Source organism: Triticum aestivum, chromosome 3B, assembly GCF_018294505.1.
Source record: "Triticum aestivum cultivar Chinese Spring chromosome 3B, IWGSC CS RefSeq v2.1, whole genome shotgun sequence".
NCBI lineage: Eukaryota > Viridiplantae > Streptophyta > Magnoliopsida > Poales > Poaceae > Triticum > Triticum aestivum.
This window is the reverse complement of record NC_057801.1, coordinates 179867699-179885511: the sequence shown is the minus strand read 5'-3', so window position 1 is coordinate 179885511 and position 17813 is coordinate 179867699. Positions and strand designations below refer to the sequence as shown.

General features: G+C 46.9%; 2 protein-coding genes and 1 pseudogene across 7 annotated transcripts; 2 read left to right on the top strand and 1 right to left on the bottom strand.

Moving 5' to 3' along the window:
* Positions 1-5982: 5982 nt before the first annotated feature.
* On the bottom strand, positions 5983-8582 carry LOC123069251 (uncharacterized). 5 transcript variants are annotated; one of them, XM_044492062.1, is made up of 5 exons: positions 8301-8548; positions 7744-7855; positions 7593-7658; positions 7390-7509; positions 5983-7275 (listed from the first exon to the last, which is right to left on the bottom strand). In XM_044492062.1, exons 1-5 carry the CDS (start codon positions 8502-8504, stop codon positions 7271-7273), a joined length of 507 nt encoding a protein of 168 aa, XP_044347997.1. In that variant the 5' UTR covers positions 8505-8548; the 3' UTR covers positions 5983-7270. The 5 variants fall into 5 exon arrangements, with proteins under 5 accessions (XP_044347997.1, XP_044347996.1, XP_044347994.1 ...); XM_044492061.1 differs by having other exon boundaries at positions 5983-6807; XM_044492059.1 differs by having other exon boundaries at positions 5983-7509; positions 7744-7846; positions 8301-8582.
* A 205-nt stretch (positions 8583-8787) lies between these two features.
* Positions 8788-9463, top strand: LOC123069252 (histone H3.2-like; annotated as a pseudogene). Its single transcript, XR_006432392.1, has one exon. The product of XR_006432392.1 is annotated as a histone H3.2-like (transcript).
* A 1406-nt stretch (positions 9464-10869) lies between these two features.
* On the top strand, positions 10870-11405 carry LOC123069250 (histone H4). Its single transcript, XM_044492056.1, has one exon. The coding sequence runs from the start codon at positions 10929-10931 to the stop codon at positions 11238-11240; it is 312 nt and encodes a 103-aa protein (XP_044347991.1). The 5' UTR covers positions 10870-10928; the 3' UTR covers positions 11241-11405.
* Positions 11406-17813: the final 6408 nt, after the last annotated feature.

Sequence of the window (17813 nt, the reverse complement as noted above, 5' to 3'; positions counted from 1 at the left end):
TTGGTTATTGATCAGAGAGGTGTCTCGGTCATGTCTACATAGTTCTCGAACCCGTAGGGTCCGCACGCTTAACGTTCGTTGACGATATAATGTTATATGAGTTATATGATTTGGTGACCGAATGTTGTTCGGAGTCCCAGATGAGATCACAGACATGACGAGGAGCTACGGAATGGTCTGGAGGTAAATATTGATATATAGGACGATGATATTCGGACACTAGAAGAGTTTCGGAGTGCGTCGGGTAGTTATCGGGGCGCCGGAAGGGGTTCCGGACACCCCCGATAGGTGTTTGGGCCTAATGGGCCAGGGGGGCACAGACTAGCCCACAAGAGGTCTGGCGCGCCCCTCTCCCTGGCCACCGGCCCTAGGGAATGAAAGGGGGAGGGCTAGCCCCTCCTGCTTTCCCCTTCTCATGGGAGAAAGGAAGGGGGGGCACCCTCCCCTGCCTTTCCTCGCTCACCTAATAAGGAAAGGGGGGCGCGACTTGGGGAGGACCCCAAGTAGGATTCGACCTACTTGGGGCGCCTCCTAGTAGCCTCCCCTCTTCCCCCACCTACCTATATGTGGGAGGGGGCGCCACACATAACCACAACAATCTCTTAGCCGTGTGCGGCATCCCCCTCCAAAGTTTCGTCCCTCGGTCATGTTTTCGTAGTGCTTAGGCGAAGCCCTGTGGAGATAGCATCACCATCAGCGTCACCACGGTGTCGTGCTGCCGGAACTCATCCACTACTTCGCCGTCTTGCTGGATCAAGAAGGCGAGGACGTCATCAAGCTGAACATGTGATGAACACGGAGGTGTCGTACATTCGGTACTTGATCAGTTGGATCATGAAGAAGTTCGACTACATCAACCGAGTTACTAAACGCTTCCTCTTACGGTCTACAAGGGTACATATACACACTCTCCCCTCTCGTTGATATGCATCTCCATGGATAGATCTTGCATGTGCATAGAATTTTTTTGTTTTCCCTGCAACGTTTCCCAACACTATTTTCTCGAGAGAAGCCTTCTAGTGAAATTTATGGCCCACGGGTCTATTTTCTTATCATATTAAAACCAAAAATACCTTGTTGTACCCTTTTTTGTGATTTTGCAAGATCTATTTATCAAATCTCATACAATTTTATCTATCTCAATACCGAGGAGGGATTGATAACCCCTCTTGCGCGTTGGGTTGCACGTATTTGTTCTTTATGTGCAGGTTGTTTACATAGTGTTGATTGGTTCTCCTACTGGGTTGATAATCTTGGTTTCATAGCCGAGGAAAATACTTATCGTTGTTGTGCTGCATCATCCTCTCCTCTTCGGGGAATTACCAACACAGATACAAGCAATCCATTTTCAACAAGGCATTATCTGCAAGCACTGAAATTATTGGTAATAGATAGTTCGATAGCAAGGTAATTAGTAACAAGTAGCAATTGTAACAAAGTTGCACCATCGTAGCCCAATCATTTTTATAGCAAAGGACATGACAGAACTTTCTCTTACAGTAAGCAAAGCATTCCCAAGGACACATGATAATTCATCTAGTTACTTTCATCATGTTTATTTGATTCGCGTTCGCTACTTGGGTGAACCGGTGCTTGGGTGTTGTTCTTACTCGAACAAGCCTCCCACTTATGATTACCCCCTCTCGCAAGCATCTACAACTACGAAAGAATAATTAAGATATATCTAAGCATAGCATGAAACATATGGATCCAAATCAACCCTTATGGAATAACGCATAAACTAGGGTGCTTCTGTCACTCTAGCAACCCATCATCTACTTATTACTCCACAATGACTTACCTTAGGCCCAAATATGGTGAAGTATCATGTAGTTGACGTTCACATGACACCATCAAAGGAAGAAACAACATACATATCATCAAAATACCGAACAAATATCAAATTCACATGATTACTTATATCAAGACTTCTCCCATGTCCTCAAGAACAAAAGTAATTACTCACAAACATATTCATGTTCAAGATCGGAGGGGGATTGAATATCATTAGGGATCTGAACATATGATCTTCCACCAAATAAACCAACTAGTATCAACTAGAAGGAGTAATCAACACTACTAGCAACCCACATGTACCAATATGAGGTTTTGAGACAAAGATTGAGTATGAGAGATGAACTAGAGTTTAAGATGAGATGGTGCTGGTGTAAGATGTTGATGAATATTGGTCCTCCCACGACGGGAGGATCGTTGGTGATGTCGGTGGCTTCAATTTTCCCCCTCGCGGATGGAAGTATCCCCGGCGGAATCGCTCCGTCGGAGAGCAAAAGTACTCCTGCCTAGGTTCCGCCTCGAGACGACGGCTCTTCGTCCCGAAAGTCCTCTCCTTATTTTTTCTAAGTCAAGACCCTTCATATAGCAGAAGATGGGCATCGAGGGCTAGCTGTGGGACCCACAAGGCATCAGGCCGCGCCGGGGGGGGTGCCCTGTTGCCTTGTGGGCAACTGTAGGGCCCCCTCTGGTACTTCTTTGCCAGGACTTCAAAGCTGACGTCCGCTTCCAATCCTCTGCCGTCTCCGCCTGCAGGAGGCCGCCGAAGCCTGCCTCATGGGCCTCTTCGAGGACACCAACCTCTACCCCATCCACGCAAGCGCATCACCATCATGCCTAAAGACATCTAGCTCGCCCGCCGCATTCGTGGTGAGAGGGCCTAGGCTTGCAACCCATGCGTCGTGTTAGATCCCTGTTAGGTTGTTCCTGTCATGGTGGATGTGTCATGCCTAAGCTGATGGTACCTTCTTGTTGCCATCAGCAATGGAAATGAAAAATGTTGGTTCTTGTTCTCATCCATGTGCCTTTGCCTTTCTTCTTGAATGTGATTGTACCAAATGTTGGATTAGATTACTATCAAAATTCTTGCCTATCTCAGTCGCTCTAATTTTGAGCTTAAATTATCATTCGACTGCCAATTTATGCAATAAGCAATCCGGAGTGCTGCGTGGGAGACCGCGTTCTCCTGGGCTCATCGACCTCACTGGCCCCGGGGAGGAGAAGGAGGAGGACGACGACGCCTAGGCAGCGCGCTGACGGCGCAAACTTTTTTTAGTTTCATTAATGTTTAAGTGGACTTTGGCCGGCAGGTTGACATGCCATCTATGTTTAATTATGCATATTTTTCGCCTGCGTGTGTAAGATTTTTCTTTTAGTATGACCGGTTGCGGATTTGGGTCTATCATACGTTGGACGCACCTGACGACCCAAATGAAAATACAGACACAAACGTCCGTTTGGCCGACCCGAACGGACAAAAGAAACAAAGCGCGCGTCCATTTAGGTTGGCACGTTGGAGTTGCTCTAAACTCGTTCAGTTCAGCTTTGTGTATCTATCACTACCAGTTACACAAACAGTGTACAGTACATCAGTGCTGGAAGTGCTCCTTCAGTTAGAGCATCTCCAACAGCCGCGCTAAGCGCAGCGCGCAAAAAACCTGTTTGCCGCGCGCGCTGCGGCTGGTTTTGCGCGCCCGCTTGCGCTGGCTCCAGCAGCCGCGCTATAATGCAGCACGCGCGCGCCGCTCCAGCAGAGCGCAAAAATACAACGCGCGCCGCACAAACCACATGTACATTTCAATGAAGATGAGCAAAAATGATCAAACAAACAAAATAAATCAACAACAAATAGTTCAAAATAAATCATTACAACTCAAACAAATAGTTTATCGTTCAGTACAACAACTAATAATGCAATAAACACAACAAATAGTTCATGAACAATACAATGTCGAATGCAGATATCATCATGCTCTTTGTCGTCCATGTCATGCCCACCACTCTTCAATTAGATCATTCTGAAGTTCATTGTGCGTTGCGGGACGCTGAATGGCATGATAGGAGGCAACAAAATGGGCTACCCTTTCAGCCCTCCGCCGCACTCGCACGGGATGTCCCAAGAGCTCATACTGTGAGTAGTCTAAATCTTGGCCACGCTCATTCTCGATGATCATGTTGTGCATGATCACACAAGCGTGCATGATGTACTAAAGCATTTTTTAATCCCAAAATCTAGCCGGTCCTCTCACAATAGCAAATTGGGCTTGCAAAATCCCAAATGCGCTCTCCACATCTTTTCTAGCCGCCGCCTGAGCATTGTGGAAATCAAGATTTTTCTTACCTTCCGGTTTTTTCAACGGCTTCACGAAGGTTTGCCACTTTGGATAGATGCCATCCGCTAGATAATAGCCATAGTTGTACGTACGACCATTTGCTACAAACTGCACAGGTGGCAACTAACCGTTTGCAATCTTATTCATCAGTGGTGACCGGTTGACAACATTGATGTCATTCAAAGATCCAGGCATTCCAAAGAATGCATGCAAAATCCAAGTCTCCTGATCAGCCACCGCTTCAAGGATTATAGTGGAACCCTTTTTTTGGCCGTGGAATTGCCCATGCCATGCCTTTGGACAATTCTTCCAACTTCAATGCATGCAATCTATTGAGCCAAGCATGCCAGGAAAGCCGCGCGCTTTGTTCATCGCCAATAGCCTTGCGGCGTCTTCAGCAGTGGGAGATCTCAAATACTCCTCGCCAAACACTTGCACAATTCCCACTGCAAAGCGCTTGACACACATGATGGCTTGGCTCTCACCCATAGCCAAGTGATCATCAACTAGATCAGCCGGGATACCGTATGGCAACATACGCAAAGCGGCTGTCACCTTCCGAAAAGTGCTATGCCCGAGCTCTCCGGCGGCATTCCTTCTTTGCTGGAAAAACCGGTCATGGCTCGCTAGTTTCTCTGCAATGCGCCTGAACAAGTCGGTGCTCATCCTAAACCGGCGACGAAAATACGACTCCGGGTATGTGGGATTCTCCACGAAATAGTTCTTCATCAATCTGTTATGGACATCAATCCTATCTCTCCAAATTTTCTCCCGACCCATAACCGAACCACCGTGCTTCGGTTTTTTATTGATATGCATAGCTAGGATCATTGCAATATCCTTCTCCTCTTCCATATCAAATTCTTCTTCGGAAGAATCATACGACGAACTCATCTACAATGTTCAATACTATACTATAAAAAACTACAATTCAAAACATGCACCAAATTCATGAAGTTTGAGCAATACATACCTTGTAGGCGTTTTGTCGAACACCTTGTGGGCGCGGCGCAGCAACAAGCGCTCGGGCGCTGTTCCTTGGACGACGGAGGCGCGCGAGCGCCGGCGGGACTAGGAGGGGATGGGCGGAAGCGCGGGCGCGCGGGGATAGGCCGGGGAAGCCTGAACGGTCGCCGGGGCGCGGGCGGCGGCGGCGGCGCGCCCGGACGGGGGGTGGAAGTGGGAGAGAAAGTGCGGGCGCGAGCGCTCGAGTGTGCCGCGCGCTGTAGGTGGCGCCCGAAATACGCCGCGCGGGTAAGTATTTTCAACCGCGCGCCCAACCTGTTATAGCGCCCGCGCCGTTTTTGTGCGCCCGCTGAAGCGACCCGCCGCGTTGCGCGCGCGCTAAAACGGCCTGCTGTTGGAGATGCTCTTAAGCTTCTAGCACCAATTACCTTCCCACGTGAACAATCTCAAGAACACGGCACAGCAGTTCTCAACAAACACCCGGTGCCGCCCACAGCCCAAAAATTTCGAGCTGCCGCCACAGCTCTGACCCAGCCCGCCAATCCACATCCAAAGCTTTCGGCCATGTCACCAATCCGCGGCATTCCTCCCTCGGATCGCCATGTCGACCGTCCACTCCATCTACATCCAACGGCAAGTACATGCCTCTCGTCCATTCCCGAAAAACCAAAAACCACCCGCTCGCTCTCTCACTGCTCCCTCCTATTTAACGCCGCCCCCTCCCCTTCTTCCTCCTCAGGCCTCCTTTGGTTCAAAGGATGGGAATTTTATAGGAATAGGAAAAGTATAGGAAATGAGGTGTATGCATTTCCAATCCTATGGCTGCTCAGATCATAGGAATAGGAAATTAAATGCCCTTTGGTTCACAGGATAGGAACACACATAGGAAACATAAAGAAATAATATTTTAATTTAAAGCAACTAGCCGTTAGTTTCTCTCAAGCAACTAGCCGTTACATGGCTGTACTAGCTTTCTCTCCCTATATATCATCTTGTTGTGGAGATCAAAACACACACATCTCATCTTCAGAATACACACAAATCTCATCTTCAGTTTATGGTTAGCTAACCAAAGAAGGAACCCCTCCAGCAGCTTCTAGCATGGTCGTCAACAACAACCAGGATAACATAAACAACAGGTTAGTACATATGCATTGACAATATGATTTAGCTCCGTATTTTCTTTGCTGATCCACATCTCACTGATAGAACATACAAATATTTTCAGCATTTCTTGCTGATTTACACACATTTCAATGGATCCAAGCTATCACAGGAGGTCACAGATGGAGGATGAATTCATGTTATTTGTCTTCCCTACCATGGAAGAAGGAAGGGAGAAAAAACCAATGCATACATCTAGTCTTACAGGAGCTGCTTATGTCCAGGAAATCTTAAATGGGCATGAAAGCTTATGCAGAAGGCATTTCAGAATGGAGGCTTACATCTTTCATGCTCTGGTTGAGAAGCTGCGTGAGAATGAAATACTTGAAGATTCTACAATAGTCTCCTTGGAAGAAAAGGTTGCCATATTTTTATATGCAGTTGCAAAAAAAGCTAGTAATGAAACCTTGCAGGATAGGTTCCAGCACAGTGGGCAAACCATCAGTCGACACTTTGGAGATGTACTAGAGGCAATTACAAAGCTTGCAAGCATCTATATACGCCCACCTTCTCTTCGACCACATCCAGTCTTGAGGAGATCACATTTCCATCCCTACTTCAATGTAAGCATACATTTTCATATATTTCTGACTTTGTATTGGTAAATGTAATATGGTTGTTTGAAGTTTTATTCAAAATAATATCTCATGATATAATATGAATACATGATTGCATTGGTGCTATTGATGGTACACATATTCCAATGACTATCTCACCACATGAACAAGAGCCATATCGAAACAGAAAGCAAACAATCACACAAAATGTTATGGTTGCATGTGACTTTGATTTGAGGTTTGTGCATGTGCATCCTGGCTGGGAAGGATCAGCCTCGGATGCAAGGGTTCTCCAAGATGCACTTAACCATGGATTTCAGGTACCTCATGGTAAATATTATCTTGTAGATGCGGGCTATGCAAACACACCACAGTTTCTTGCCCCATACCGTGGAACTAGATACCATTTGCAAGAACAAGCACAAGTACGTCAAAGGCCGCGGAATCGTAGAGAACTATTCAACCTTCGCCATGCACAATTAACAAGGAGCTATATTACATAATATGCAATTGTGCTTCCATGATTAAATTTCAGTAATTCACCACATTAACAAGACTGAGATTAAGAGATTTTGTACCACTATCCTCATGCTGCCTTGCACTCCTTTGGTCAAAGTCGAGGTCATCACAACGCTGCAGCGTACCAAAATTAGGACGGCGTCCTATGATCCTTTGACTGAACTCCAAGTCATCAAGTCCTGAAATACACAAAATATTATGCTATTGTGCTTCCGTATTAATTTCACCAAATTAACTTAACCAAGAATAAGAGAATCAATACCATTGTCCTGACCAATATTTGTTTGGTGTCCTGTAGCTCCTTGAGTAAACTCCAGGTCATCAAGTCCTTGAATATATTGAACATTATGCAGTTGTGTTTCCATGATTAAATTTTACCATATTAAATTGAATAAGAATAAGAGAAATTGTACCATTGTCCTGACGGTGACCAATATTTGGACAAGGTATTGTAGTCCTTTGACTGAACTCATGGCCTTGAATACCAAAGTCTATCATCCTGCCTTGATCATCCATCTGAAGAAACTGAATCGTATTATTAGTGGGACTAGTGAGATAGTAAAATATGTACTGTTATGTAATAAAAGAAATTACGTTTTAATAAGACATACAATGGGACTAGTGAGAGCTGAGAGATGAGTCAAGCCACAATCAATTGTATTGCCTGGTCAGAGTTACAAGAGTACAAGTAGGGAACACAAGAACTGCTCCCGTGATGGACGGCACCAGCTATACATCTGTGCTATTAGATTAGGACTCTAAAGCTAGCAAACTGAGCAATTAGATTAGGACTGTGCGTCTAATTTTTGTTGGGCCCTTTCCTAAAAAATCTTGGGATTGGGCTGGACTAGAGACTCATGATACGGGGGATTTCTAGGGGCATCTCACACCGGCAAGATGGACAGGGCTATTTCTCCATTAATTAGCACCAGATCTGAAAATCAATAGAGAGGGAAAGATAGAATCGTACCTGAAGAGACTTGCGGCAGATGGATGCCGCTGGGGCTTGGTGGCTAGCTGGTCGACGGTAGATGCTCCAGCTTGCCGGTGGTTCCTGCCCGCCGCCTGGATGTGGTCGCGTCGCGCGGCCGTCTGCCGCCGTCCTCCCTGCCGGTCGATCTTCAAGGTTGGAGCTGCGCCGCTCTGTGTGAGGAGAGGAGGGGCGGCTGGACATGTCGATTTTGCTTCTTTTCCCCTCCCTCTCTCTATTTGTGCGCAGGTGAGTGAAGCGGCCGAGCGAAAAAAAGGGAAGGAACAGTTGCCGCCGTGCGCGTCGTTCGCGCCAGGAAGTTTTCCATTAGGTTGGACCTCTTTTTTCTGTTCCTGCAAAACGTGAAGGAAAGGAAGAAATCCTGTACAGGAATAGGATGGCATTCCTGTGAACCAAAGGCCTCCAAAGAATTATTTCCTACAAATATCCTATCCTACAAAATTCCTATAAAAATCCTATAAACCAAAGGAGGCCTCACTCAAATCTTCCCAACCCCCAAGCACCAGAACCTCCTCAACCTCCCCGCGCATCGACGACATGGCCCGCACCAAGCAGACGGCGAGGAAGTCCACCGGCGGCAAGGCGCCGAGGAAGCAGCTGGCGACCAAGGCCGCCCGCAAGTCCGCCCCGGCCACCGGCGGCGTGAAGAAGCCCCACCGCTTAGCTCCGGCACCGTCGCGCTCGGTGAGATCCGCAAGTACCAGAAGAGCACGGAGCTGCTCATCCGCAAGCTCCCCTTCCAGCGCCTCGTCCGGGAGATCGCCCAGGACTTCAAGACCGACCTCCGCTTCCAGTCCTCCGCCGTCTCCGCCCTGCAGGAGGCCGCCGAGGCCTACCTCGTGGGCCTCTTCGAGGACACCAACCTCTGCGCCATCCACGCCAAGCGCGTCACCATCATGCCCAAGGACATCCAGCTCGCCCGCCGCATCCGTGGCGAGAGGGCCTAGGCTGCTGCTGCAATCCATATCCATGCGTCGTGTCAGATAGATCTCTGTTAGGCTGTGTTTCAGAATGTGCGTCGTGTTAGATCCATGTTAGAACCCTGTTCCTCTCGTGGTGGGTGGATGTGTTATGCCTAATCTGGTGGTACCTTCTTGTTGCCATCAGCAATGGAAATGAAAATGTTTGTCCCTGTTCTCATACATGTGCGTTTGAATGCCTGATTCTCCCTGTATGTATGTGAGCCTTTCCTCTTGAATGTGGTTGCACCAAACGCTGGATTAGATCATCAAATTTCTTGCCTATTTAAGCCGCTCTGATTTTGAGCTTAAAGTATCATTCAACTGTCAATTTTTGCAATAAGCAATCTGGCTTGCTGCATCTGAACCCGAACGAACGAGCCGCTGATATGCTCGTCTTCAGTTCCCTCTACTGACCAGTTGCATAACAGTAGCGGTATATGTTTGATGTTCAGTCTTCAGTGCGCATACGTGTTCTGTTGAAACCATCCCTACTTTGCCCAATTATATATACTGCAATCCCGCAAGTCTATGAGCCATGTTCTGAACTGCAAACATACTACTACTGATAGTACAAGTTACTTGGTGCCTCGTCTTAAGATTTTACAGGTTCAGAAAAGGCTTGGTGTCTTGTCTTCAGATTTTACAGGTTCACAAACGGCTGCAGGCTTCCAGATCGTGCCTGGAACATTATTGCTTGCATCACCCACAATTCCTAAACAACGCACCAGAACATTTTGTATCTCATGCTGTTCCTGGTTCTGCCACTGTTGAAACTGCAGAGTGGATCGGCCATTGCTTGGGTAGAGTATCCTGAAACATTGGACGCAATCAGGAGTGTAAAGAGAAGATGTGTGCTATCTCAAACATGTGAAATGACCTGCCAGTTGTAGCCAGCTTCGATCTTGTAGCTTAAATGACTACCGTGTCCAAGTATGAAATCAGTATTCTGGTTGGTTGCCTCTGATAAGCACGAGATGGACTCGGGGATCTCATGTTAATAAGCTCGTTCAGTTCAGCTTTGTGTATCTACCACTACCAGTTACACAAACAGTACATCAGTGCTGGAAGTGCTCCTTCAGTTAAGCTTCTAGCACCAATTACCTGACCGCTAAGCTATTATATTTAAGTATTGTAACGTGTTATCTGAATTCTTGAATCCTAAAAAAGTGAACTCCAGTAATCTCTGAAAAATGAGTATACCAGTCACTGCATTCGAGCAAGTTTCCTGTAGATTATCTTCAGATCTCCAAAACAGTTCGGATGAAGGACTAATAATCTGTCATTGGAGGACATGCTACAGCAATGGAGCAAGTATACCAAGTTGAATTGATTTTTTTTATTCTCCCACATGAAGGAAGAATCTCAAGAAGACGACACCGGGCCCCCGCCCACAGCCCAAAAATGTCGAGCTGCCGCCACAGCTCTGACCCAGCCCGCCAATCCACAGGTCCACGCTTTCTGCCATGTCACCGATCCGCGGCATTTCTCCCCCGGATCACCATCTCGACCGTCCACGCCATCTGCATCCAACGGCAGGCACATGCCTCCTCCAACCTCTCGTCCCCTTTAAGACGCCCTTCGCCCCGCCCCGCAAATCACAGCACCAGCCAGCCACCACCCTTCCTCCCAGTCCCATTCCACAGCCATGTCCGGGCGCGGCAAGGGAGGCAAGGGTCTCGGCAAGGGCGGCGCCAAGCGCCACAGGAAGGTTCTGCGCGACAACATCCAGGGCATCACCAAGCCGGCGATCCGGCGCCTGGCGCGGAGGGGCGGCGTGAAGCGCATCTCCGGCCTCATCTACGAGGAGACCCGCGGCGTGCTCAAGATCTTCCTCGAGAACGTCATCCGCGACGCCGTCACCTACACCGAGCACGCCCGCCGCAAGACCGTCACCGCCATGGACGTCGTCTACGCGCTCAAGCGCCAGGGCCGCACCCTCTACGGCTTCGGCGGCTAGGGCCGTCCGGCCGACGGTCGTCGCTCTTTGTCGCCGCCTGCAGATTCCAAAAGCCTGATGAGACCCTGACTTGTTTAGTTCGCTATTTCCTCTGTAGCTCGAACTGAATCGTGGACCAAAGTTATTCGCATGTGTTGTTGGAAATGAAACCTGTCTCTGTTGTGATACCGTGTTTCTGATTTTGTCTCGCTGGTCGGTCTCTGTTATTGAAGCGGCAACGAGTTGATTTGCCATAATTTACCAGGAGCCCCGGATGAGTCGTAGTACTACTTGTTTGCAGTCTATTTTGTAATGCCATAGTGACTGAACAATTGTGTGTCCCGATTCAGCAACATCATTTGCTCACCATTGATGTTACTTCTGTGGTAATTGAGATTGGGGTTAGTCTGCATTTCATACATTGAGTTCTGGATTGAGTTGCTGTCCTTGGCGAGAGTTCTGGGCGTACGAATTTGCTCTCTTGTAATGTGAAACTATCTCACAGTGACCAATTCATGATGTGGTTTGTGCTAACTGCTAGTATAAGTTATGCAGGATCATAATTTGTGCTTTATTTCTGTTGATTTGTACTCCCTCTGTTCCTAAATATTTGTCTTTCTAGACATTGCAAATGAACTACTACATATGGATGTATATAGACATTATTTTAAAGTGTAGATTCACTCATTTTGCTCTGTATGTAGTCACTTGTTAAAATCTCTAGAAAGACAAATATTTAGGAACGGAGGGAGTATTACATTAACCTTTTAATTGCTTGAATCCATGATTTGCGAATACATATACACGATACCCTCTTGGCAGTGAACACCTTCATCCTTCAGTTGAGGTGCAATGATGTATTTGATCTGTTTTGAATTATATTCAGATATCCAAAGCAGCTCCGATAAATGAATCTAGTCTGTCCTGAGAAGACGTGATCAGAATTCAACCACCATTCCACCAGAACGGCAATGGAACAAGCATGCCAGGTTAGATTGATACTGGTATTCACAGCAAATTAGCCATCATTCTTATCGTTTGGCTTTGAACTATACTTATAAAAGAAGTCTGCTCATTAGAAAATAAACCAGTATTTTAATAGATTATGCTCAATAGGCAGATTACAGTCTTCACTATTTGATGCCAACAACTTTTGTAAAACTGATAGTATTGCTTTTTCCGTTTGGTACAGAATACAGGAGGGGGTACATATAGAGGTGCCGCATGGCTTGCCACTAGATCGTGGGTTGATCGTGCATGTAATCGGGAGTAAACCAACTCTGACCGAGTCCTCTGTCTAACACCCCACCCCCCCCCCCCCCCCCCCCCCGCAGTGTCAACGGCGGGCTCGACGACGTTGAGGCTGGAGCGAATGTCGAGGAAGGGTGTCGCCGGCAAGCCCTTGGTGAAGATGTCGGCGAATTGAGCGCTGGTGGGAACATGAAGAACGCGAACCTCATCTAATGCTACTTTCTCCCTAACAAAGTGGATGTCTATCTCTATATGCTTAGTGCGACGATGCTGTACTGGATTACATGATAAGTACATAGCAGATATGTTGTCACAGTAGACAATTGTCGCGCGATGAAGAGGGCGGTGAAGCTCGTGAAGAAGCTGACGGAGCCACACGGTTTCGGCGACAGTATGAGCAACCGAGCGGTACTCAGCCTCCGCAGACGACCTGGAAACAGTAAGCTGCCGTTTGGACGACCATGAAATCAAGTTATCACCCAAGTACACGCAGTATCCCGAAGTGGATCGACGAGTGTCTGGACATCCTGCCCAGTCTGCATCAGAGTATGCTGTGAGAGTGGTGGGAGAAGAAGCAGTGATAGAAAGGCCGTGGTCGAGAGTTCCTTTGAGGTAGCGTAAAACACGTTTGACATGACTCATGTGCGGAAGACGAGGGTCGTGCATATACAAGCAGGCGAAGGGGTTGGGGGGTTGCCCCTCTGGTTGCGTCATGGGGAGAGTGGATCGAAGGAGTTGTTGTCTGATACCATGTAAAACTGATAGTATTGCTTTTTCCGTTTGGTACAGAATACAGGAGGGGGTACATATAGAGGTGCCGCATGGCTTGCCACTAGATCGTGGGTTGATCGTGCATGTAATCGGGAGTAAACCAACTTTGACCGAGTCCTCTGTCTAACAACTTTGTCACAACCCCACCTGACCAACCTCAAGAACGCCTTTATGAAACTGAACGCTTGATACAAGGATTAGATTGAATATCACAAACACACACTCTGAAGACACAAACGCACTAGAACTTGACACAACAAAAAGACTCACATTTTGTACTATTAACACAACCAAAATCTGGCACTCCTGTTAAAATATACATGTACACCGATGTATAGAGAATTAGTGAAAATTTACCATCAAGCATGGGCAGTGAGGTGACTGAAGCAGCACAGAGATGGCAAGTTCCCCTGAAAATCTCCGAGCAGCATCAAGTTCTTGGTGCTGCATTTACCCGCTTCACACCAACCCAGTGCAGCACCGATTGGAGCGACCATGCTTTTCAAGGCACTAAATACAGCAGTTCAGGTTGCTGTCATAGAGTGAAGGGAACACCATAGTCGTCGGATGAGAACAAGATTGCTCTGCCGCAAGTGCAATGGCCATATCCGTAACGCTTATGAGGGCTCTATCCCATTATTCTTGATACGCTGGGGAAGCATGACCCACGCGCTACAGGCGCGTGCGTCGGTTCGCCTGGCTTGCCTCGTGAGGGAGTCATGGTTCCATTGCGCACAACATAGTATGTAGAGTAATATGCATGCAACAACGTCTACACGGACTCAGTCAACCAGCACTATGAACTACAAGCTCTTAAAAAAATTATGTGGGTACACTTAAGTATTAACCTTATATTTGTATGAATGTCACAAATAAGACATATGATATTTTTCTCGAACTTGTAAATGATCTAAGATACCTGCAATTCCAGAATGGTCACATATTTCTGGATAAATGTTCCATTTTATTTGGTAAAAAGTGTAGTCTGGAACATCAAATGTCTATCTTGATGGTTCTCAAAATCACCTTTGTTAGTTTTGACGACAAATATCTTGGTTTACCTGTGCCGGAAGGGCAAATGAAGGCCGGCAAATTTCAGTCTAAAAGATAAAGCGCTTAAGCGAGTTTCAGGCTGGATAGAAAAATATGCTTCTAGCGGAGTGAAGGAACTCCAGATTAAGTCAGTTGTACATGCTCTTTCGGTCTATGCCATGGGTATTTTTAAATTTTCCGCTTCTCTTAGCGAGGAGTTATCCCAGATTATTAGAAATTTTTGGTGGGGCGACGAGGAGAATAGGAAGAAAACTCAGTGACTGGCGTGTCATAAGATGACAAGACCCAACGGTGAAGGAGGTATGGGCTTTCGAGATGTGAGATTATTTAATCAAGCGCGTTGTTGTCGTAATCAATTGAAACCTCTTCCAAAATAGAGGATTCATCACTAAATAAAGTCACGACCTCACCAAATCCACTTTTATCAATACAATCATCATAAATAGGAGGCATGCTTTCATCATAATAAATTTTCACATCAAATCTTGGGGGACTAAAAATATCATCTTCATCGAACATAGCATCCCCAAGCTTATGGCTTTGCGTATCATTAGCATCATGGATATTCAAATAATTCATACTAACAACATTGCAATCATGCTCATCATTCATGGATTTTGTGCCAAACGTTTTATTGAATTCTTCTTCTATCAATTGAGCACAATTTTTTGATCCGTCATTTTCAAGAAAGGCATGATAAAGATGAACAATACGAGGCCACCTCAATTCCATTTTTTTAGTTTTATTTTATAAACCAAACTAGTGATAAAATAAGAAACTAAAAGATTCGATTGCAAGATCAAAGGATATACCTTCAAGCACTCACCTGCCAGGCAATAGCGCCAGAAAAGAGCTTGATGTCTACTACGCAACTTGTTCTTGTAGACTCGTGTTGGGCCTCCAAACACAGAGTTTTGTAGGACAGTAGGAAATTTCACTCAAATGGATGACCTAAGGTTTATCAATACGTGGGAAGCGTAGGATGAAAATGGTCTCTCTCAAACAACCCTATGACCAAATAACAAAGAGCCTCTTGTGTCCCCAACACACCAAATACATTGGTAAATTGTATAGGTGCACTAGTTCGGCGGAGAGATGGTGATACAAGTGTAGTAATGATAGTAGATATTAATTTTTGTAATAGGAACAATAAAAAACAATAAGGTAGCAAGTAACAAAAGTGAGCACAAACGGTATTGCAATGCTTGAAAATGAGGCCTATGTTTCATACTTTCACTAGTGCTATCTATCAACAATGCTAATATAATTGGATCATATAACCATCCCTCAACGTGCGATGAAGAATCACTCCAAATTCTTATCGAGCGGAGAACATAAGAAGAAATCGTTTGTAGGGTATGAAACCACCTCAAAGTTATTCTTTCGGATCGATCTATCCAAAAGTTTGTACTAAAATAACATCAAGTTATCCCTTCCGATCGATTTATCTAAGAGTCCGTACCAAAATAACACCATACGATACACATCAACCAACTCTAATGTCATCTAGATACTCCTATGTCACCGTGAGTATCTGTGAGTTGATTATACGATATGCATCAAACAATTTCAGATTCATAATATTCAATCCAACATAAAGAACCTCAAAGAGTGCCCCAAGATTTCTACCGGAGAAACCAAGACAAGAACGTGCATCAACCCCTATGCATAGATTACCCCAAAGTCACCTCGGGAATCCACGAGTTGAGTGGCAAAACACGCATCAAATGAATCAATATGATACCCCATTGTCACCACGGCTATTCATAGCAAGACATACATCAAGTGTTCTCAAATCCATAAAAGTATTCAATCCGATAATACAAAATCTCAAAGGGAAAACTCAATTCATCACAACAAGATAGAGAGGGAGAAACACCATATGACCCAACTATATTAACAAAGCTCGCGATACATCAAGATTGTGCCAAATCAAAAACACGAGAGAGAGAGAGAGATAGATCAAACACATAGCTACTAGTACAAACCCTCAATCCCGAGTGTGGACTACTCCCTCTTCATCATGGTGGCCGCCGGGATGATAAAGATGGCCTCCAGTGATGATTTCCCCCTCCGGCAGGGTGCCGGAACAGGGTCCAGATTGGTTTTTCATGGATATAGAGGCTTGCGGAGGCATAACTTCCTATCTAGGTTAACTTTCGAAGGTTTCTGGATATATAGGTTTTTTTGGCATCGGTTTCACGCGAAGATGGGCCTCAGAGGGCCCACTACCACTAGGGCGCTCCGGGGGGTGGCGCGCCCTGGTGCCTTGTGGGCATCAGGGGCCCCCTGTAGTGGTTCTTTGCTCCGGTATTTTTCTTTTCTTCCAGAAAAATCATCAAAAAGTTTCGTCCAATTCCGAGAACTTTTATTTCTGCACAAAAACAACACCACGGTAGTTCTGCTGAAACATCGTCAGTCCAGGTTAGTTCCATTCAAATCATACCAAAAACATATAAAATAGTTGTAAATATGGCATGAATACTTCATAAATTATAGATACGTTTGAGATGTATGAGTACCCAAGTTCAACATAGTTCTTAATTAAACTAAAACTTAATAAAAGACATAAAAAACTAGAAAAAGGTCCATGACCGCCGTCGTCTTCAGGAGCCGCCGTCCTACTCGTCGTTGTCGCTGGTGAGGTTAACATAGGGAGGCGGCTGCCAAAGGTGGGCTGGCGGACCCTGCCAGACCGGAGCAGCCAGCGGCACCTGCACCACCTTCTCCCGTGGCTCCTGCTCCTGCTCTGGTGGCGGCGGCGGCGACGCTGACAATGGCCGACACCACCGAGTCGGCCATCTCCGGCGCCGTGCACGACCAACTCCACCGGTGGCCCAGCAGACAAGGGTTCCACGCGGCGACAGGTGACTCCTCCCCCACCTCCTTCTTGACATTGAGGTCCAGCCCGGGATGGCCACGTCGCCGGCCACAGAGAGGACCAACGCGGTTTGCAGGCCCTCCCATTGCCGCCCGTCATGGGTAGCCATGGAGTCCTGCATGACCCGCCTCATGAGGCGGGCCTCCTCCTCCTCGATCATGGGTTGTGGCGGGGGCGGGGACGGCGATGGAGAAGTCGTTGGGATGATGCTGCACACACACGTACGGCCTCGGGTTTGGGGCGGGCTGTTGCAACGAGGAGGATGCAGGCAGGACGGGCTTGGAGGACGACCGGCAAAAAAGACTGCTGTCACAGGTCGTGCTCGTCGCGGAGGCACGTATCCCACAACAACGAATCCATGGCATACCTGGGGTCGTCCAGCAGATCCGCTCGCAGGCGGGCACGACATGGGTTGATGTCGTCGGGGCGGCCGCGGCTGCTCACAGGCTCTGGTGGGATGGCACGCGGTTCACGAGAGATGCCAGTTGTTCGGTAGGTGGACATCTCCCCACGACAATGGTCTCGCGGTCTCCCAGTAGCGCTGGCAGACGTCGACGTGGATGTACGACCTATCGCGGTGCCCAGCCGCCGCCAACGCAATCTCAAACGCAGGCGGAGCAGGTGATGCGGGCGAAGAA